This window comes from Elephas maximus, chromosome 4 (assembly GCF_024166365.1).
Source record: "Elephas maximus indicus isolate mEleMax1 chromosome 4, mEleMax1 primary haplotype, whole genome shotgun sequence".
Taxonomy (NCBI): domain Eukaryota; kingdom Metazoa; phylum Chordata; class Mammalia; order Proboscidea; family Elephantidae; genus Elephas; species Elephas maximus.
This window is the reverse complement of record NC_064822.1, coordinates 28,541,104-28,565,335: the sequence shown is the minus strand read 5'-3', so window position 1 is coordinate 28,565,335 and position 24,232 is coordinate 28,541,104. Positions and strand designations below refer to the sequence as shown.

Here is a 24,232-nt window from a genome sequence, read left to right as displayed (position 1 = left end):
AAGGAATGGGGAACAAATACTCTTTCTTCCTAAAAGTCTGTTGAGGTGGGGCGCGCACAAAACAAAGCTACATCCAATTTTCATTTCTCGTAAATAACTAGAATTACATCCACACACACAGAGAGGTACGCATACATACATATTTCAGAAAAAAAGTATAAAAATATCTATAAACCATTTTCTAAACCAATTCTGAAATGCACCTACATTCTTTTACTTTAAATATTATTCAACAGTGAAAGTAAGAGATGGCATCAGGACACAAATTTATAAGGCTTGTTTAGGATTCAAATAGCTTATTTAATGAATATCCATTTCAAGTTTTAGTATGTTCTTGAATATAGCCCATTTCACAGGTAAAGTTCTGCCCCAAGCTCAGTATAAAACATAACTAATAAAAAAATGTTCTATGAAAATTATAATGCTAGTTGCTTGCTAATGAGACTCTATTAATTCAAGAAAATTATTGCCATATCTCCTATGCAAAATTATTATTTGAGATGCAAATTAATTCAAGTTAATGTGATATAGAAATGCTTACCTTGACACCATGGCCCACATCATCCAGAACTGTGTAGTCAATAGGTTTCCGAATATACCTTACGGGGCGTTCCATATTTGCAGGTGCTATTATTTTGTGAGTTCTTGATGTATTCTTATTTGTTGTCAAAATACCAATCTCTCTTCGAGCCACTTTCTCTTTATGAATGTCCACAGTCTGTATTTTAAATTTGAACAATGTAAGAAAATATTATTTGGCATAGTATATAATATATATGATGTCACAGTTAGGCTGGACTATGGGGCTATACCACACGTCTATTTTCCAGTGAATACTTCGTCCTTCCCTTCAAAATTAAGCAAATTATCCTGGAGGCTCAAATCAGAGAATATCTAAAGGTGATTAAAAGCACCAACTAATTTAATGAATGTGATTCTAAAACAATTCTCAGGAAAGCAATTTTCTTTCCTAAAGACTTTGGGAGGGATGCAGCTTAAGTAAGACAGTCCTACCCTACTGAGGAGCTTACATTTTATTTAGTGGGGATGCAGATCAGAAAAAAATCAGTAATTGCAACACAATGAGTTAAGTGCTATAGTCACACCATGCACAGCTTATTTGAAAGTACTGTAAAACTGTGTGGATCATAACAAATTATGGCTAACATTCTGAAGAATAAGAATTCCAGAACACACAATTCTGCTCATGAGGAACCTGTACAGTTGTTCAAACAGAACAAGGAGATACTGTGTGGTTTAAAATCAGCAAAGGTATGTATCAGGTGTGTATCTCACCACTACTTATTCAAACTGTATGCTGAGCAAGTAATCTGAGAAGCTGGACTATACAAAGAAGAACATGGCATCAGGATTGGAGGGAGACTAATCAACAACCTGCATTATGCAGATGATACAACCTTGCTTGCTGAAAGTGAAGAGGACTTGAAGCACTTACTGATGAAGATTAAAGACTGTGGCCTTCAAAATGGATTGCACCTCAACATAAAGAAAATAAAAATCCTCACAACTGAACCAATAAGCAATATCATGATAAACAGAGAAAAGACTGAAGCTGTCAAGGATTTCATCCTACTTGGATCCACAACCAACGCCCATGGAAGTAGCAGTCAAGAAGTCAAAAAACATAATGCATTGGGCATACGTACTGCAAAAGACCTCTTCAAAAGTGTTAAAAAGCAAAAATGTCACCTTGAGGAATAAAGTGTGACTGACCGAAGCCATGGTTTTTCAATCACCTTACGTGTGTACAAAAGCTGGACAACTAATAAGGACGAGCAAAGAAGAATTGATGTCTTTGAATTATGGTGTTGGTGAAGAATATTGAATATACCATAGACTGCCAGAAGAATAAACAAATCTGTCTTAGAAGAAGTACAGCCAGAGTGTTCCTGAGAAGCGAGGGTGGACAGATTTCTTCTCATGTGCTTTGGACACGTCATCAGGAGGGACCAGTCCCTGGTGAAGAACAACATGCTTGGTAAAGTAGAGGGTCAGTGAAAAAGAGGAAGACCCTCAATGAGATGGACTGACACAGCGGCTGCAACAATGGGCTCAAACATAGCAACAACTGAGAGGATGGCACAGGACCAGGCAGTATTTCATTCTGTGGTACACAGGGTCGCTATGAGTCGGAACTGACTGGACGACACCTAACAACCACAACATAAACATGTTCAGAGCAAAATACCTAACTTGGTTGAGGAGGGTTCACTTAAAAGCTTTACAGAGTAGATAGGTTTAAAAGTGTAAGTAGTAGTGTAAGAGGCAAATATCGTGGTTATTCAAGGCAGAAAAAACCGCACTGGCAGACAAAGGAATAAGAGAGAAAATGGTAAGTATGAGCAGAGGCTACTAACTGTCAACATGCAGCCTACAAACCTGTTTTGCACAGCCTACTTAGTACTGGCCTATGCAGTGTTTTCTGTGTGCATATGTATGTCTTGTTTGGAGGTCAACATTTACAAATTGGATATGGCGCAACAGCTAAGCACTTGGTTACCCCTAGAAAGACTGGCAGTTCAAACCCACCCACTGCCTCCGCAGGATAAAGACCTGGTGATTTACTTCCATAAAGATTACAATCAAGAAAACCCTATAGGGCAGTTCTACTCTGTCACATGCATCGCTATGAGTCAAAATTGACACAGTGGCACCCAACAACAATAGCACAAGAGAATTATACATCAATTGTTTTACAATTTAAACTCTATCCTAATATTAATGGGTAACCAATAACAAATTTAAATTGAGTGAGTGACATGTTGAGAACAGAGTGAACAAATGTTGAGAAGACAAGGAACAAGATTACATGCAATGAGACCAATCAGGAGGCAACAGTGGTAGCCTAGGTGAGAGAAACCCAGGATCTGAACTGAAGCAGGAAAAATAAGAAGACAGCATCAGAACAAAATCGAGCTTACTGTTATGTATGAAACAGATCTGTTAAGATTCTGCCTTATTTCATCAGAATTTTAACAACTGATTGGAAGAGAACCTGGAATCACAAATGTTCTCCCAGCTCCAAAATGAGGTATAGGGAGATAGCCCTCTTTGGGTGTCTAGAATTTCTGCACTTCTTGCAAAAAGAGACACTGACCCTCTTTGTTCTAGATGTTAGTATAGTAAACAGCCTAAGAAGAGAGAGAGAGTCTCCCTGGAGAGCAAAAGACAGGTTTGTTTACTGTTCAGAATAATAAAGTCTTTCTGCAGGGCGAAGGTCAGGGATGCTTGCTGCCGGTTATAAAATGTTTTGGCACCCTAAGCTCAGAGTCTCTCTCCTGTAAGGCACCTCACTGTGTGTGCAGGTATCACCTGGCTCTCTGTACAGCACCCTGTAGAAATTGGGGCTTGGTTAATTGCCACAAATGCTGACACTCTGGTTAATGCTGTTGCCACGAGTAATAAAGTCCTTTGCCCTCTGACCAAGGAGTCTCATGTCTTCTGACAGCATCTGTGATATTGTGGCAGGCTAACCTGTTAGCTGAAAAGAAGGGTAAAATCTTAGGCCATTTACAATTTTTGACAGTTTTGGCAATGAGGATGGAATGCTGACAGTAACAAGACTTTCTGGAAAAGCAAGAAAGGCTGGTTAACAGGGTTTGAGAGAAGTCCATGGGAATCATCAGTAAATATGCTGACCAAATTGTACAGTCAACAAATAACCTTTCTCTTTACTGCCCGTTAATAAGGTTGGATTAAGGCAGTAGTTTCAGGCTAAGTACCAGAAAACAGGCTCAAAGACAACTGCCTAAATGATGTCCTGGTTATTGCCACACCTCCTTCAGAGCAGAAGACTTCCTCATGGAGCTGATAGTCAACCTCAGTGAACAATTAGTACTAGGATTTGCCTGGGGGCGGGGAGGGGAGGGAAGGGAGGTGGCAGAAAAGTCTGTCTCCTTTCAGACAACAGTTAGGACTTTCAGACAACAGTTCGGACAACAGAGAGACACATAACTCCTACACTGAGCATGAAACAAGGGAAATTCACAATCGCCATGGGCAGAACCAGGTGAATCTTTAGAATTTTGGCTAGTTTGCTTAGGACATCAGAGGGCAGAGTACATAATGCTTGTTAAAGAAGAATGGCAACAGCTGGCCATCTTAGGGCACTTCCCTGTTGTAGTCTATCATGTCAACATTAAATTCATTCTAAACAAAAACCAAAAGCCAAACCCATTGTCATCGAGTCAAATCCAACTCACAACTGACAGTAAAAGCCTCAGTGTTTTTTGCAGTGGGCCCTATCTGATATAAGGGAACTTTGGCCCTCTCGGGGAAATTTCCCTGAGACAAACTCCTGCGGGCACTGACTTACCTCCCTACTCTGACTGTACTGAATTGGGTTTAAAACATTCAGGAAGGTGATTCATCAAAGAACGTGAAACTGATTCAAAGAAATCTACAGAAATTCCTTCTGTCAGCACCAAGGCCTTAAAAACTCCCTTAGCCCTTACTTTGAAATCAAGCAAGAATTCAAGGTATTAATTTGACAATGGAGCAGGATGTGTTCTGTATTAAGGTGGTCTCCTAAAACAAGTCACCACATTAAGATCGGACTTACTAAAACAAGTTGTCACTGTGTTGTCCAAGCACAAGTCAGCCAAAGAGTGCAAACCCACGGCCCCAACCAGAAAACAACGCGGCTATAGCTGTTGAATCAAGACAGCCCCATACAGAAATGGACGATGTCACTAATGATGATCCTGCCACAAAATATAGGGTTTTGAGCAGATCAAAAACATCTGTTGATAATTGTACAGCTACAGCACTCTCAAAACTGAAAGTGAATGCACCTTGCCTACTGGTGCAGAGCTGCTCTCTTCCCTCAACCTCCCCCGACGTCCCAACTTCAGCTGCTTTAGACGTCCCCAGGTTTCCAAGGGAGACTGAAGACCACAGATACTTGGGTACGTCTGAGGAGGTAACTTTGGGGAGAGGAGGGATTCGAACTTTCAAGGCTCTGTTGGATACAGGAACCCAAGTCACTTCATACCCTCATATGGAAGAAAAGGGTACTTAGATTCAGCTACTGAGGATTAAGGAAACTCTGGTGGCGTAGTGGTTAAGAGCTACTGCTGCTAACCGAAAAGTCAACAGTTCAAATCCACCAGGCGCTCCTTGGAAACCCTATGCAGCAGTTCTACTCTGTCCTTCAGGTTCACTATGAGTCGAAATCAACTTGACAACAATGGGTTTGGTTTGGTTTTGGTTTTGGTACTAAGGGTTGGGAAAGATTCACAGCGGGGAAGGGAAGCTAATGTGACCTTTTGGGTGGGGCTCTTTGGACTGATTCAATATACTACTGCTGAGGCTTCAACTGGTCAATGTGTAATTGGTTTTGATATTTTACATGCATCTACTGTGACTCCTCATAAGTGCCAGAGGGGATTATCATAATTGGGAAATGTAAAAAGCACTAATACTTTAGGCCCCACAATTCTTATGACTCCTTTAAGTACAAGTCTCTTACAATAAATGAATAATTTTATTGACTAGAGCCTCTAGCAAGGGGAGAAAATCTCCACTGGAGGTACCCTCTTTGGACTCAACGCCTCTCTGACAGGTGTACCATGTAGCAGGTATACCCCTCCTGAAAATTCCCGTTTTGGAATAGGTCAACTCGAGCTCAATAGTTAGCAAGGTCAGACAAGGCCCAACAAGCCTCCCTTGTCATATAGAAATGATGTATTCAAGAATGTAGCCAGCCTTAATGACTACAGTATCTCAGAAAAAGCAGGATCTATGCATTTCGGGAAACTGTATCTCCCATTCTGCACCTGAAGCAAAGCCATTAGCTCAACTGGGCTCTTGATTCACAGAGGTTCCTCTAAATGCCTGGGCCTGATTTGCTGATGGTTCAACTAAGTTGAAACCCTGTCGTGCCCAGTGGGTTGCTGTAGCTACTCAAGCTCAGTGCCAGCTACACGGAACTGAAAAAATCACCATCTCCCAGGTCACACATTATTAGTAAAGCAGTTTGGTCACTGAATGTGGCTGGACCTAGGGAGGGATTATCACTTTTTGGCCACTTCTTGGGTAATAATCAGGATGAAATGGGTGGGTAGAGTTATATAAACCTATTTTTAAACCTTGAGATTCTACTCTGACCATTACTGAGCATGATGCTTCTTTCTTTCCCCTAATGGAAACCCCAGGCTGGTCTAGTTGGTACGCCCTCTGGGTGGCAGCTCAGCCAAAAGGGGGCCTTCAGAACTATAACTTAATTCTGGTCCAGCCACACAGATTCCCCTGTTGAATTTCCATGGTCTTAGATAATAAGGATAACGATCACTTGGTTAAATATATTGCTCACCAAGTCCCTCTTTAAGTACAAGTCTCTGTGAGTACAAGTCTTTGTGATATGTAAGGGGTTTTTGGCCCATGTGGACCAAAGTTGAAGACATAATAGGTTTCTGTAAGTTTGGTAAAAACGCCCTTGTCCCTCTTGCACGTGACCTTTCCAGACAAAAGCTCTGGTGCAAGTCATGGACTGGGAAAAAAGGCAAAGTTAGCTACTGGCACAGGACACACTGATTTTGTGGCAGTGGAAGGAGAACAACAACCTTGGTATCCATGAAAGAAACACCTTAGAACTTAGGAGATAAGGAAGAAAGAGAAACATTAATGATCTCTGTTTTCCAGAATTATCCCTGAAGGCTTCCTCACAAAGGAAAATGCCCTGGTGCAACTATCCCAAACTGCTGAAAGCACCTTCAATTTAACTGGTTGCTGGGTCGGCCATATCCTGCCAGATACCTCTGATCACAACTTAGTTACCATTCCTTATTCCTTACTCACCTTAACCTCACAGAGAAGTCTTCTGAAACAGAAGATGGCACCAGCTCCTATACCTTCCAGCCAAAACACCTGTCAGTACTTTCAAAGGTCTTTCCTATCCCCATTCCTGTAGCCATCATTCATTCATTCCAAGGGAGCAGATGAGTACCTCTTGGCCAGTGTCATAGACAAACAAGACAGACTGGACTGATTGCCTTCAGGCAGTCTCTCCAAAAGTAAGTGTCAGACACAATTATTCATAGTGAACTGAAACTCTAAGGCTTACCTGACATCGGGGAGGCCCCACTGGAGAAAATTACCAACCTGTGCTCCCTAACTGATGCAGGTCCCACCTAGGGGACAAGAAGGGATAACAACAACTGTAAATGATACAGTCTTTCCAGACCACCATATGAACCCTTGGGAGTACTTCTTGTGTCTAAGCCAGCATTAACTTGCCCCCCTCCTAAAAATGTGGAAACTTGCACCTTAGGGGTAGTCCTAAGAGACCTTTAAGTGTTTAAAGAATCACCATCAGTAGATCATATAGTAGTACACAGACAACCACAATCTCCCCCAAAGGAGGCTACTCTTGATTATTTTGGGGTGGAGGGCTCCCAGAAGGATAACTGACTTACTGATTATGCATACTCTGAGGTAGTCATCCCCACAATGGGAGTAATCCAAAAAGAAAAAGTGGTTGAAAATTGTCACTGAGGTTGGCTAAGAAGATCAATGACATCACCTTGCCCCTGGAGGCATTCAAGTTAATCTCAACTCATTGGTCAAGACTGTTATAGATGACAGAATTGTCCTAGACTTCCTGCTTGCAGGCCAAGGACGAGTCTGTGCAACTGCTAATACATCCTGCAGTAGCTGGATTAATGCCTCAAATCAAGCAGAAAGTCAATACAGAAACTTAAGGAGAAAGTCACCTGGCTTTCTAAGGTAGATCCTGATGGTTTACAGTAGCTGTTTAGCTGACTATGTCCAAGACCCCAGGGAGCACACTTGATTGAGGTCAATATAGCAATTGGCCTCATCCTGTTATCCTGTTGATGTTATTGTTGCTGTTTGGTGCCATCAAGTCAATTTTGACTTACAGAGAGCCCATGTGACAGAAAATACTGCCCCACAGGATTTTCTAGGCTGTGATCATTATGTGGGCAGATCATTAGGTCTTTCTCTCGCAGACCCAATAGGTTGGTTCAAACTGCCAACTTCTGGTTAACAGTTAAGCATTTAACCACTGCACTACCAGGGCTCCTTTACAGTTGATTAAAACCCATTGTTTCAATTCTGACTCATAGTGACTCTATAGGACAGAGCAGAACTGCCCCACAGAGTTTTCAAGGAGTGCCTGATGGATTCAAACTGAAGGCCTTTTGGTTAGCAGCCATAGCACTTAACCACTATGCCACCAGGGTTTCCTTACAGTTGACAGTAACCTTAATTAAATGTTTTTTTAAACAAACTGAATGGATCTGGTCCCAGTCTCTACCCACAGATAACCAGAGTGACCAATGAAGTGGCATAATCACAGGAAAAACTTACCAGAAGCCAAGCAGGAATAGAAACAAGAGGTGAATGCTGTTGGAAAAGAATTATCTTTGGACCCCTCACATTTCTATACATTTTGTGAGTAGAGGCATTGACTACCTTTGATCCAGACTATCTTTTCAAGTATGTTTATATAATGAACAGCCACAGAAGATAAAAATAGTATCTCCCTCAGAAGAAAGGGCAGGTTTGTGTTCTGTCCAGTATAATAAAGATGCCACCTCCCTCCAGGGCAAGGCCAGATAGGCTTACTTGCCCATTATAAAAGCTTGGGTTCTGTAACCTCCTGTAAAGCACTATACAGCATTACAGGAGAGGCATCGCCACAGTCATTACTTGTCCTTCTTCACATTGTTCTACGGACCCTGAGGCTTGGAAAACTGGCACAAATGTTAACACTCCGGCTCCTGCTACTGCCATGAGTCATAACGTCCTATGTCTCTGACCCAGAGTCTTATGTCTTCTACCCAAAAAAACCCATTGCCACTGAGTCAATTACAACTCCTAGTGACACAGGACACAGCAGAATTGACCCTCAGGGTTTCCAAGGAGCAGCTAGTGGATTCGAACTGCAGACCTCTTGGTTAGCAGCTAAGCTTTTTGCCTCTGTGCCACCAGTATGGATAAAACTTTGGCAGGCTAACCTGTTAGTGTGCATGTAGGGCAAAATCTCAAGCCCTTTACAGCTCTTGTAACAAAGCAGATCTGTTTTTATAACAAAACAATTGACATCTCTGACCACCCTGCTCTCTCAATAATTTTAAGTATTATCTGATACAAGGTCACTGATGTTATACATTGTAGTTAAGAGCTACATTTTGTTTTGGAATGCCTCTACATATGTCTAAATGACTTTCTTTTCTAACAGGTCTAGCACAAGTTTAACTAGTATAGATCTTAGGTAAACTCTGCATGACATGGAATTAAGTTTGAGAATTCATAACTCCAGAGGATGGAAAATACTGAGATTTCACTGGAAGGCAGAAACTATGGACCGAAACACAGCTGAGTTTTTGTTCCTACCTCTCTGAACTGGGTCATCTTCCTCCACAGATGCAGACTCTCCCGGTTTACTCCTAGGATCTTTCCTCTTCATACGTTCTCTTTAGCAAGCTCATCCACACTCAGGCTTAAATTATCATTCACACAGATAAGCTTTTCTATATCTATTCTAAACCTCTTCTCTGAGCTGTAGACTCATATACAAAACTGTTTAACATTCCAGTCAGATATTTCAAGGGTACCTCAAAATGAATGTGCCCCAAATCAAACACATAGTCTACTTGACCCTATTTCAATGTTTCTACTTCAATTATTTATCAAGCTGTGTAAGTCAGATATCTAGCGTTAGCTTCAAACCCAGTATCACAAAATCTTGTCACATTTACCAGAAATATGTTTCGTTCTGTTCTCACTACTTTAATCCTAGTCAATCTACTATCATCTCTCACCTTGGCTATTGTAATAGCTTTCTAGCTAGTCCGCTTATATCTAACCTGGCCTCCTCCCACTCTGTTCTCTATGGAGCAACCATGGCAATCTTTACCAGAAAAGTAGATCTGAGAAAACAAAATAAAAAAATTAAGGCTATCTCACCCGTTTAAACACTAGTCATGGATTGAACATTGTCCCCAAAAAATATATGTCAACTTGGCTAGGCCATTATTCCCAGTATTGTGTGGTGGCCCTCCATTTTGTGATTGTAATTTTACATTAAAGAAGATTAGGGTGGGATTGTAACACCCTTACCTAGGTCACATCCCTGATCCAATGTAAAGAGAGTTTCCCTGGGGTGTCGTCCTGCACCACCTTTTATCTTGCGAGAGATAAAAAGAAAGGGAAGCAAGCAGAAAGGGAGGAACCTCATACCACCAAGAAAGAAGCACCAGGAGCAGAGTGTGTCCTCTGGACCTGGAGTTCTGCATGGAGAAGCTCCTAGTCCAGGGGAAGACTGACAAGAAGGAGCTTCCTCCAGAGCCAACAGAGAGAGAAAGCCTTCCCTTGGAGCTGATGCCCTGAATTTGGACTTCAAGCCTACTAGATTGTGAGAAAATAAATTTCTCTTTGTTAAAGTCATCTACTTGTGGTATTTCTGTTATAGCAGTCCTAGATGACTACTCTGTCTTACAGGGTCGCTATGAGTCGGAATCGACTCGATGGCAGTGGGTTGGGTTAGGTAGATGACTAAGACAATCAGTAAACAGTAAACTAGTAAAACAGTCTTCAAGGGAAAAATAAATTCAAAATGTCTCAAGTTCTTTTCCTATTTTTATCAAACATCATGGAGTCCACAATTCTTTTTCTTAATGTCGTCTTTTCTCATCCTTCCTACTTCCCTTACACATTGCAGAACTGACATAGGACACTATTTCAAATTCCTTGAAAAACTCTTCTCCAGGTGTAGCCTTCCTCATTCTCCCAATTCTGAATCACGAAGTCCAAATCACAATCGGTCCAGCAATGCACAATCTTGCATGTGGCAGGATGAGCAAGTAAAGTAAGCAGGAGGAGGGGAACTGACTTGGAACATTTGTATAACAACAGCATGCATATGCTCACCAAGCCAAAGTTAGCTTTTTTAGTGAGACTACTCCTTTTTCATACTTGAATTTCCTTATATTCACATAGTTTTCTTCATTTTTAATACCAAAGAAGCAGTTTGGCATAAAGAAATCTAGTTTTTAACATAACATACTGCAGATAAAATTAAGAGTTACTCTAGTTGAGAGAGATTAGAAAGTTCAGGTAACCACTCAGCAGCAATGCCTACACCCATACAGCACAACGAAAAATCACCGGTTTAAAAAAAGCACACAAACTTGAAACCAGAAAACCTAGGTGTGAATACTGGCTTTTTCACTTACTGGTTGTAAAATATTACATAAGCTTAATTAACTAAAACTGCATTTTGCTTATATATTTTAAAACTCAAAACATTGCTTGACACAAGAAAGTACCAAAAGATATTAGCCAAAACTGAATCTTATTTACCAAACTATCCAGTCTACAACCTGCAATCAAGGTAAAGTATTTCTAAAATATCAATATAAAACATGGACATACTGTGTTCCGTATTAGAAAGATAATGAATGTGAATTATAGTTCAAATCTCCAGTTCTCCTACTAGTAAAAGAATTTCAGAATGAGGGTAGTTAAGTATTAAGGTCCTAGCTTGAAAATTCTATGATTACAAGATAAACAAGTCCTAAAGACTAAAATTCATTTGAAAGAAAAAAGGCAGGGTCTTACAGGTGTGGATATCAGTAGGACAGACTGGAGAAAAGATAGAAATCCAAAGACAAGTTCTAATAAATGAAGACCACGCCTGATGATCTGGCTACTGAAGGAGAAGTGATGAAGTCAAGATAGAATGCATTATGAGATAAATTTGGAAGTAACAGATAGACCAAATGGGGAGGGAATCATCTTTTAAGTCATGAATATATTCCTAAAGACCTTTTATAATTCAAAGCTCACAAAATTCAAGAACTAAATGTAACAAAGAATGGTGTTTCCATTTACTGGTGAAACATCAAATGACAATAAAATGAGCAGTTTAACAACTCCCTTGTTCAGTTTTGAAATTATGCAATGGCTCACAAAAGTTTTTAATGTGGAGGGAATCTTCGCAATTTAAAAATAATTTTCTGAATGTACCTTCAGCACATTAAAAAAAGCTGCTCTGCAACGGGCTAGTAACAAAGACAGAGCAGCATCAGTCTTAATACAGTCTAACACAAAGCCCTTTGAATTTGGGTAATGTAAGGTGCAGTTAACAAGCTTGGCTGCTGAACAAAAGGCTGGAGGTTCAAGTTCACCCAGAGGATCCTAGGAAGAAAGCCCTGGCAATCTACTTTCAAAAAACCAGCCACTGAAAATCCTACAGATAGGGGGCACACTGATGGAAACTTCTTAGACATATCCAAACACCCTGAGGCACTGAGTTACTGAGTTACTAAGGACCACAGTCTCGGGGAATATCTAGGCCAATTAGCATAAAATAGTTCATAAAGAAAATGTTCTACATCCTGCTTTGGTGAGTAGCATCTGGGGTCTTAAGAGCTTGTGAGTGACCATCTAAGACACAACAACAGGTCTCTTCCTGTCTGGAGCAAAGGAGAGTGAAGTAAACCAAAGACTCAAGGAAATAATTAGTCTACACAACTAATGGCCCACACAAACCAGCGCCTCCTCTAGCCTGAGACCAGAAGAACTAGACGGTGTCCAGCTACCATACCACTACTGACCACTCTGACCAGGGATACTATAGAAGGTTCCTGTTAGAATGGGAGAAAAAGGTAGAACAAAACACAAATTCATAAAGAAGACCAGACTTACTAGACTAATAGAAAATGTAGGAACCCCCAAGATTACCCTAAGACACCTTTTTAACCTAGGACTGAAGTCAATCCCGGTGGTCACCTTTCAGCCAAATAACAGACTGGCGTATAAAATAAACAACAACACCCATGAGAAATATGCTCCTTAGAACAATCACCTATACAAGACCAAACAGGCAACATTTGCTCAAAAGTAAAAATGAAAAGGCAAGGAGGGGCACAGAAATGGGAGGGATGGAAACGGGGAAGGCAGGGTGAAAATGGGAAGAGAGCTAACACATTGCAGGAATAGCAACTGTATATAAATTGTTGAATCGGAAACTAACTTGCTGTGTAAACTTTCACCTAAAACACAATAAAATGTTCAAGAAAAAAAACTCTATGAAGCACAGTTCTACTTTGACAGACATGGGGCTGCCATGAGTCAAAATTGACTGGATAGCAACTGCCTTATTGGTTTTCAGAGGCATAATCTAGAGCTAATATAATTAAGAAAACCTCTTTTGACAGTTTCAAATGATAATTAAAAATAATTAGGAGTTGTGAGAGAGAATAAAAGCAATGGAAAACATAACATAATCGATAGAAAAAAATTATCAGAACACCTGAATAAAATCTCCCCACCCAATTCTATGTATTACTTCCAGTCACAAATAATGAAAGAAGATAACAGTGAAATAGGAATTCAGCAGATTAACCTGAAAATGCAAAAATTATTGCCTTCAAAGCTGGAACAGCACACCTCCACCTACTCAAACCTAGCATACACCTCCATCCCCCAGCTCCACCAAGTGAAGGAATGATGCCAAGTCTTTCCAAATTGACCTACAGCATCGACACATCCCAATAAAAATCTCTCAACAGGATTTTTCGTAGTTTCAAAATGGGTATGTAAGGGGAAGGTGGAAAGAATCGCCAAGATATGGTGAAAAAAAAAAAATTTAGAAGTAGGAAGGACTTGCCTATAGATTTATTATTAAAGCCATAGTAAATAAGACCTACCCCACTGCCATTGAGTCAATTCTGACTCGTAGCAACCCTACAGGACAGAGCAGAATGGTCCCATAGAGTTTCCACAGCTGTAAATCTTTACACAAGCAGACTGCTGCATCTTTCTCCTGTACAGAGGCTGGTGGGTTCGAACCACCAGTCTCTCAGTTAGCAGCCAGGCAATTTAACCACTGTGCCACCAGGCTCAGTAGGGTTCTTATACAGTTAAATATATGGACCAATTCAACAGAAGAGAGAACTCAGAAACAAATCCATGCTTAAAGGGAAACTTGTTATCATATGGTGATGGCACAGTGGGAAGGGTGCATTAATCAAATAATGCACCAGTTTGTCATATAGGGAAAAACACCCGAAACTGGATCCCCACCTCACACCATAGGAAAAAAGCCCATTAAATGTAAATGCAAAAATGTGCCATTTTTATACTTGAAATATTATATATTAATGAGAATGAATGAACTACAGCTACATGAAATACAGTGAAACCAGTGAGAGCCGGAACTTGATGGACTGCATTGTTTTTCCAGGTCTTGCACGTTTTCTACCTTTGACAGGGCGCAATCTGACTTTTTTATCATTCATTTTAGTGGAAAATATTTGAGTTTTCCTCTCTGATAGGTTTCTGCCTTAAAGAGGTTCTGACTTTCACAGGTTTTACTATATAAATAAATCTCAGAAACATAATGCTGGATTAAAAAAAAAAAAAGCACATCACACTATAGACGACATACAGCATGAATTAATTTTTATAAAACTCAAACACAAGCAAAATTAAACAATAATTGGCTAACCCACCCAAAATTGTCTAGGTATATATATTTACATTGATAAAAACTTTAAATGATACACATTCCCTTGAGAATATGGAGAGAAGTACACAGGTAGATGCAACAGAATTGATCACTGTCTAGTTCTTAACTTAGGTGATGGATGCACAGATGTTTGTTTTAATAACATATAACATATGGAAAACCTGGTGCAGCAGTGGTTAAGAGCTACCACTGCCTACCAAAAGGTCGGCAATTCGAATCCACCGGGTACTCCTTAGAAACCCTGTGGAGCAGTTCTACTCTGTCCTATAGGGTCGCTATGAGTTGGGACCAACTCTACAGCAATGGGTTTGAGGGGTTTTTTTGTTTGTTTGTTTGTTTGGTTGGTTATAATATATATTACACGTATTCCTTTGAGAGTATTAAGTATAAGCTAATTTTTGAAAGTCTTCGATTATACACAAATTTCAAATACAGCGCAGAGAAGAATGACTAAGTATTCCTGGAGCAGCATCAAATGACCCCAGAGAAGCAGCCTCATTTTAGTCAGCCATATCTGACAGGCAAAGAGACATGAAAATAAAACACCTGCTCAGAGATGAGAAATTTTAAAACACCGTGGACAAAAATAAGTTGAACTAAAAATAAAAACAATAAAAAGTTGAACTCTACTCTTATTAAGAGTTAAAGAAAGACTAAGGAAATTAGGAAATCAAACTTAACAATTTCTTATTAAAGAGCAAAGCAGGCCCCAAACATGAGCAGATTGGGAACTGAATAACTAAAATAAATTCTGTGCAAAGGAAAAGCTGTAAAGGAATAATTACAATATTTCAAAAAGGGGCGGTTCAAGATGGCAGTGTAGTCAGACGCCTCATAACATTCCTCTTACAACAAAGACCTGAGAAAGTAAGTGAAACAGATATAGAAGACAACTTGGAACCCTGAGCATAAAATGCAAGGCTGAAGAATCAGACCGAGTGCCAAGTGGAAGGAGAGACTCTACAAAAACAGCAGGCACAAAGGATTACGGATTGCCAGTGCCCTGCCAGCTGAACCTGCACAGCGCAGCCATGTTGAGACAAACCAAGTAGCATTCTCCATCAAAGCCCCCATCTTCTGGTACAGCCAAGCAAGAGGGATTCTGCACCCATATCCAGAACCAGGCAGGAGTGCTCCAGCCCTGAAAAGTTAACTGCACTCACCTCACCCACTGCACCTCCCCATTCACCCATGCCAGAGTCCCACACACCTGCGGGGCCCCCCTCCAGTCCCCTCATATATCTACCCTGTACACAATCACAGTCTGGTGGCATCCACCACTGCCCTGTCCCCTGAGCCAGAGGCCCATGGACTGGCAACACCTGCCCCTTCGTTTAGCCACTCGCACCAGGGATCCACAGACTGGCAGCACCTACCTCTCTTTCCAATTACCAGAGCTGGGAGTTGTAGAAAAGCAGTACCCACTTCTCTGAACAGCCACCTGTGCTAGGAGCCCATGGTGAAACAGCGCCCCCTCTTCTGTCCAGCCACCCACGCCTGTGAACCAGCAGCGCCAGCTCCTAAGCCCATCTAACCAAGCTGGGGCCCACAGATGAGTGGTGTCCACTTTTCTGCTTGGCCACCGGCACTGGGACCACAACGGCAACTACTCCTACATCCAGCCGCCCACACTGGGGGCCCACGGACCAGCAGCACCTGCTTCTCCACCCAGCCACCCAAACTGGGACCCTATGGTCCAGAGGCACCCCCTCTTGTGCCCACCTACCCATGTCAAGGACCTGCAGACCAGCGGTGTCCGCTCCTAAGCCTAGCCACCTGAGCCAGAGGACCATGACTGACAACGCCCACAGCTGCCCCCAGCCACTGGTACCAGGAGCCTGTGAACCAGAGGCACCTTCTCCTACACCTAGCAACCCACGCTGGGGGCCCACAGACCAGCAGCACCTCCTACTCTCTCCAGCCACCTGAGCCGGGGGCCCAAGGACTGGTGGCGCATCCTCCCCTGTGTCACGCTCTCGTGGACAGGGGCACAATCTCTTAGGGGGCACCCATGGACTGGTGACATTCCCCCCTGCCTCTCCCCTGCACCACCTACCACCACCTACAATTGGAGGGTTGTGCCCGCTCCGACCACCCCTGCATGGCACTGCCTGCCCAGGACCATCGGTGAGAGTTTCCATACCACCCACCTAGTGACCAATAACCCAGGCACCCTAGCCCTGGCCACCCACCAACCAGCAGTGCACAAACACAACACATACCCCAGTGACCAGTGAGAACGTTTCCTGCAGCCACGCCCAGGTGACTGGCCAAACAGATATTATCACCTTACCAGCAACACCAGCTACATCCTCAGCTGCCCTGGCAAGACCAGCAAACACAGACCTGCGTTCACAAACCCAGCTGCTCCTCCTCCCGCCTAGAGACAGGTGGGGAGAGCTCCAGTGTAGCCAAACTAGTGACCAAAGTAACATACACGCCGTGCCTACCTGAATAAATCAAAATAAAACAAAAACAAAAAATCAAGATGTAGCAAATAAATAAATATAACACCTTAATGCCTCAAAGACAACAGACAATATCAAATCACATAATGAAGTGGGACAAGATGGCTCCAGCAAGTGACCAAAATAAAGAATCAAAAAACCTTCCAGAGAAAGCTATGCAACTACCTGATAAGGAATTCAAAAGACTAATATATAGGATTCGCCAAGAGATCAAAGAAAACACACAAAAACCAAGAAAAACAGAAACAAAAATCAAGGAAAACACAAAGCAATAGAATAATTCATGAAAACAACACAAGAACAAAATGAAAAAATAGACAATTAGAAACCACACAAAAACAGCAACCACATACCCAAGATATTAACAATAAAATTTCAGAAACAGAAAACTGAAGAGGACATAGCAGCAGAGATGAATCAGTGGAAGACAGACCCAGTGAAACAGAGGCCAAATCCCTTGATGCCAGTTTGTTTGAGGAAAAATCAGAAAAAAAGAATGAAGGAAAATGAAGAAAGCCAAAGAATTGTGTGGGACACACTCAAGAGGAAAAATTTACACGTGACCAAAATTCCAGAATGGGAGGACGCAAAACACACACACACAGAGAACTGTCAAAGTTTGCTGGCAGAAAACTTCCCTAATATCAAGAAAGACAAGACGATATCTATCCAAGAACCTCAATCGACCCCATACTGAACAGGCCCGAAAAGAAAGTCACCAAGACATATCACAATCAAACTTGCCAAAACCAAAGACCCAAAAAGAATCCTGAGAGCAGCTCAGGAAAAACGAAAAGTCACCTACAAAGGGGAATCAGTAAGGCTAAGCTCTGATTACTTGCCAGAAACCACACAGACAAGAAGGCAATGGGAAGAGATACGTAAAAGAAAAAAACTGCCAACCAAGAATTACATACCCAGCAAAACTGTCTCTCAAATAGAATCATGAAAGTAGAACATTTCCAGATAAACAGACATTAAGGGAATTGGTAAAAACCAGACCAATCTTACCAGAAATATTAAAGGGAGTCCTTCGGACAGAAAACCAACAACATGGGACAACAACCTAAAATGACGACACAGGACAACATCACCCAGATACTATCCCCAATAAAGAATTCTAAAAGATAAAACAAACTTAAAAGACTGAAAACAGGGAACTAGAAATGTCCATCTGTAAACGATGACAACATCAAAACAAAAAGGGGGAATAAGTGGTATAGTTATAGAACTTCCAAATGGAAAGTCAAGGCAATACCAAGAAATAAAAGACTGCTTTAAACTTAGGAAGATAAAGGTAAATTTCAAGGTAACCACAGATAAAGTTCACAAACCTACTTATCAAAAGAAAAAAACATAAAAACTCAATAAACACAAAATCAACAACGATAAAAATGAAAAGAAAATCCAAACAAAAAGAACTCAGCACAAAAAATTAAGCAGAACAAAGAAACCATCAACACCACAAAAATAAGCACAACAAAATGAGAACAGTAAACTCATACCTATTGATAATCACACTGAAAGTAATGGCTTAAATGCACCAGTAAAGAGACGAAAAGTGTCAGCATGGATTAAAAAACCATAACCCATTAATATGCTGTCTACAAGAGAAACACTTCAGACACTGAGAGAACTCAAGAATAAAAGGCAATAGCAACTATGGTAATTACTATAATATAGACAATCCTGCCACAATGTATTAATAAATAATAATTTATCAATGGATACACAGATAAGACAGGTATGCTAAAGAGGTATGGAAGGGTGTAAGGGAGCACACTCACCTGCAGATACAGATTTGGTTGTGGATATACACATACATAATTGTAGGTGCTATACGAATATTAATATAGACAACAGCACAAGGGGCACAGTCACGGAAACTTCTTAGACGTAAACAACACCTCGTGGAACAAAGTTCCTAGGCTTAAAGGCAAAGAAACATAGACTCGGGGGACATCCGTGTCAACTGGCACAACACAGTTCATAAGGACAATGTTCTACACCATACTTTGATGAGTAACATCTAGGGTCTTAAAATTTGCGAGCAGCCATCTAAAATACAACTATTGGTCTCTTACCATCTGGAGTAATGGACAGTGAAGAAAACCAAAGATTCAAAGAAGCAATTAGTCCAAAGGACTAATGGACCACGTGAACCGCAGCCTACACAACCCCAAGAGCAGAAGAATTAGATGGCGCCCGGCTACCACTACTGACCACTCTGACTGGGATCACAAGAGAGGGTCCCAGACAGGGTGGGAGAAAAATGTAAAACAAAAAAACCAAGTTCAGAAAAAAGACCAGATTTAGTGGTCTGACACAGACTAAAGGAACCTCTGAGACTACGGCCCGAAGATACCCTTCTGAACTGGAATTTAAGCCATTCCCCGAGGCCACCTTTCAGCCAAGCAATAGATAGGCCCATAAAATAAACATAGAACAGTCAATTATACGAGATCAAAAAGACATTTGCCCAAAAGCAAAGACAAGAAGGCAACCTGACGAAAGGAAACGGGGAAGCCAGGACAGAAATGGGGAGTGTGCTGACACACTGTGGAGAATGCAGCCAACGTCAGGGAACACGTTACATACAAACTATCAAACTGGAAACTAATCTACTCTAAATTTTCACCTAAACGCAATTTTTAAAAAAAAATTTTTTTTTAAATATTCCAAAAGCAAACCTATGTAGAGAGGAAAACATTATTTTCTAAAAGGGATACAGAAATGAGAAATTTTTAAGTAGAAAGAGATTTTTTTAATTACCTTTTAAGATACAATGATTTAAAACTATTGTACAGGAATTTATTGGTTTAATTGTGTTCCTCCTTTCCCTTTCCACTTTGGGGAAAAAAAAAATACATATGATTTTTTTAGAGATACACCAGAAAAATCCTTTCCAATTAGCAAAAGATAGAATGGCAGACATGACATAGTAACACTACTTAATATTGCATATATTTTGTACAATATTATATTAGAAGGCCCACTAGCCTCAGAGCTGCCATTTCCAATATAGTGAGGGCACTATGGGTTTCATGCAAAGAATCTTATATTTAAGTAAATGCACAATAAATGTTTGCTGAAAGAGTAACTACAGAATGAAAATCCAAACACTTCTGCCCTAAATAGAAAAAGGAGAGGGGTATGAAAAGGGTAGAAAAGAATAAGAGTTCTGAGTCAAGCTACACAGAGAAAGCCTTCAGCCAAGAAAAGAGGCAATCTTTGTTACTGCTTATTTGGACCAGACTCTGGAAATGGCCCTATGCCCAAAATTCTGTGTTACAGAGCTTTGTTCAATAAGCTTGGAACAAGGTCCCAATCAACTGTGAAGTTAACTTGATTCAGAATGACCTATATATACACACTATAAAACAGAACTATTTAGAAAAGATGAGCCACAAAATCAGACTCTGGTGGAAACGCACAATATAAAACATTGGACCAAAATTATTCTGAAATATTGGTAGAAAACGGATCTGTCACTAATCCTTTTGCCAATGCCCAATTTTTCAGTACCACCCAATGACATTTTTATGTCTCCTCCCTCCTTAAGAATATAAGGTGCAATACAGAACACTCCACATGGTAATTATACTCCCACCTCTAAAAGTAAATTTCATCACTAAATCAAGTGATAACCATTTTTGATCCAAACTACAATGTAAGCTAAATATGAACGTTGAAGAGAACATTAGGTAATAGTTTATCTTCTAAACATCAGATCACGAATTTGTACTTATTCTTCGACCTACTACTACTCCTTACCTAAGAATTAAGTTAACATTTGCTTTGCTATTTCATGAGTACTTCCCTTCTTAACATGTAAGATAATATATTTAAGTTCCCGTAACAATGTCAGGCAGTAGAGTAATGACTACACGCTCAGGGACCAGACTGTGAACTTAAAAGGAGGCTCTACCATTTACTAATTGTGTGTCCTTGCGCAAGTTACTTCACCACTCTATGCCTCAGTTTCCTTAACTTACAGGTGAGATTAAAAAGCAAACAAACAAAAAGCCATATCAACCTCACACAGTTATTGTGAGGACTAAATGAGATAATATATACAAAGGGCTTTCAACAATCTTTGACATGTAGACAGAGCTCAATAAATGGTACCTTTTATTATTACTACTCTATTCCCCAATGTACTCGCATGACTTAACTCTTGAGTTTACTGGACATTAAACAATAAAAGTTTACTTAAAAAAAAAAAATTTATAGCCAATAGTAAATACAACTGCTATTAGCAAACTTGGAAACTAAAAGTTGTTAGCTCATTTAAGATATTCTAGCTAGATTACACACATACCAAGCTGTGCAAATCAGTTTTACCAAAAAAGATTCAAATTCAACACTTTGAAAGGATTTGGATTAAACTAATAGTAGTCCTTTCCAAGCCTACTTTTTTTCTTTTTCTATTCATTGTAGGAGTATTTCTGGTCCTTATAATTCTTCCTACAAGCAATAGCCACATTCTGGACTATTTACACAGATAGGGTATTCAAAAGTACAATTTGGGAAGTCAGATTAATTTTAGAGGACTGATTACATACTTACGTTCTCTTATTTCTTAGATTTCACCAAAATGACTGCCACAGAACTTGCACACACACACACACACACACAAACCAACCACACACTCATTCAAAAGGATAATGGGAACAGAAGGAGAAAAACGAGTGGACAAGAACTTCCAAAAAACCTTTGGATACCAGAAAGCAAACGGAGGCAAGTACTGATCAGAAGAAACCAGAACCTAAAATGCCTGCAGACAGTAAGGCAATTTGTCCTAAAAGAAAAAAATAACCTCTGAGAGGCTTAGCGTATAGAAGTACCAGGTACCACCAAAGGCTGCAAAAGTGAGGAACAGGATCAAAACCACAGTGAGATACCACTTCATACCTACTGGGATGGCTGTAATAAAAAACACAGGAAATAAATGTTTTCAACCTTACGGGGCAGTTCTACTTTGTCCTTATACGGTCTTTATTACTTGGAATTGACTTGACGGCAGTGGGTTTGGGTTTGGTTTTATTTTTCATTTTCATTCAGTTCAATGTTTTTTTTTTTCCCCCCTTGTCTCAATTTCCCTCTTTGACACATGGGTTATTTAGAAGTGTATAGTTTATTTAATCCAAGTGTTTGGGAATTTTCCTGTCACCTTTCAATTACTTTTATCCTATCATTGTGGAAAATACGCAGTATATGATTTTGATTCTTTTAACTTTGTTGAGGTTAGTTTTATGGCACACAATATGATCTTTCTTGGTATATGTTCTGTGGAAACACGAAAAGAATGTATTTTCTTTGTTGTTTGGTTAAGTAGTATATAATGTTGAATCAATTTTGTTTATCATACTGTTTTTGAGCTCATCTATGTCCTTGCTAATATTCTGACCACATTTGTGACTGCTTGCTAATATTCTGTCCACAATTGCTAAGAGATGGGTGTTGATATGTCCAACTATAATTGTGAGTTTGTTTTTTTCTCCTTCCAGTTCTATAAGTTTTTGCATCAGATATTTTGTACGTGGGTTGTTTGGTATGCACACATTTAGGATTTCTATGTCTTCTAAATTGACTTTCCAAGCATACATCACATCATCTCCAAATAAAAACAGAATTACTATGTCTTTCCAAATATTACGACTTTTATTTCTCTTTCTTCCCTTAAAACAATGTTTAAGACCATCAATAAAGTACTGACTATGGTAAAAATGAACACCCTTAAGTTTCCCTAAGTTGGGAGATAAGGCCGTCTTTCCCAATAAATAAAATGTTTGTTGTTGGTTAAAAATAAAAAATAAGTGTTTCCAGGATGTGGAGAATTGGAACCCTCATACACTGTTGGTGGGAATGTAAAATGGTACAGCCACTTTGGAAAACAGTCTAGCAGTTCCTCAAAAGGTGAAACATGGAATTATCATATGATCCAACAATTCAACTTCCCGGTATATATCCAAAAGAAATGAAAACACATGTCCACACGAACACATTCATGGCAGCATATTAATAACAGCCAAAAAAGTGGGAACAACCCAAATGTCTATCAACTGAAAATGGATAAATAAAATGTCGTGTATCTATACAACGGAAACCCTTGTGGTGTAGTGGGTAAGAACTATGCTTGCTAACCAAAAGGTCGGCAGTTTGTATCCACCAGGTGCTCCTTGGAAACTCTATCAGGCAGTTCTACTCTGTCCTATAGGGTCGCTATGAGTCGGAATCAACTCGACAGCAATCGGCTTATCTGTATAACAGAATATTATTTGGCAATAAAAAGGAATCAAGTATTGATAGATGCTGCAACATGGATGAAACTTGAAATCATGCTAACTGAAAGAAGCTAGTCACAAAGGACCATATATTGTATGGTTCCATTTATATGAAATGTTCAGAATCAGTTAACCTACAGAGACAAAAGCAGATCAGTGGTTGCCTACAGTGGAGGTAAGGGTTGGGGGTTGGTTGGTGATTGCATAGGAGTGCAGAGTTTCTTTCTGAACTAATGAAAAGGTTCTAATATACAAGTCTGTGAATATAGTAAAAGTCACTGAACTGTATACTTTAAATGAGTGAACCTTATGGTATGCAAATTATATCTCAATAAAACTATTTTTTTAATTAACTTTTATTGAGCTTCAAGTGAACGTTTACAAATCAAGTCAAACTGTCACATATAAGTTTATATACACCTTACTCCCACTTGCTCTCCCCCTAATGAGTCAGCCCTTCCAGTCTCTCGTGACAATTTTGCCAGCTTCCAACTCTCTCTATTCTCCCATCCCCCCTCCAGACAGGAGATGCCAACACAGTCTCAAGTGTCCACCTGATACAAATAGCTCACTCTTCATCAGCATCTCTCTCCCACCCACTGTCCAGTCACTTTCATGTCTGATGAGTTGTCTTCAGGAATGGTTCCTGTCCTGGGCCAACAGAAGGTTTGGGGACCATGACCGCCGGGATTTCTCTAGTCTCAGTCAGACCATTAAGTATGGTCTTTTTGTGAGAATTTGGGGTCTGCATCCCACTGATCTCCTGCTCCTTCAGGGGTTCTCTGTTCTGCTCCCTGTCAGGGCAGTCATCGGTTGTGGCCGGGCACCAACTAGTTCTTCTGGTCTCAGGATGATGTAGGTCTCTGGTTCATGTGGCCCTTTCTGTCTCTTGGGCTCTTAGTTATCCTGTGACCTTGGTGTTCCTCATTCTCCTTTGATCCAGGTGGGTTGAGACG

General features: G+C 40.4%; 1 protein-coding gene across 6 annotated transcripts in view; it reads right to left on the bottom strand.

Moving 5' to 3' along the window:
• Window positions 1-24,232, bottom strand: part of ABI1 (abl interactor 1) — a 134,475-nt gene that overhangs the window by 28,170 nt on the left and 82,073 nt on the right. For all 6 annotated transcript variants that reach the window (XM_049881802.1, XM_049881797.1, XM_049881798.1 and 3 more), the window contains exon 3: window positions 542-718. In XM_049881802.1, the coding sequence (XP_049737759.1) occupies window positions 542-718 (177 nt within the window). The remainder of the gene's footprint in view (window positions 1-541; window positions 719-24,232) is intronic.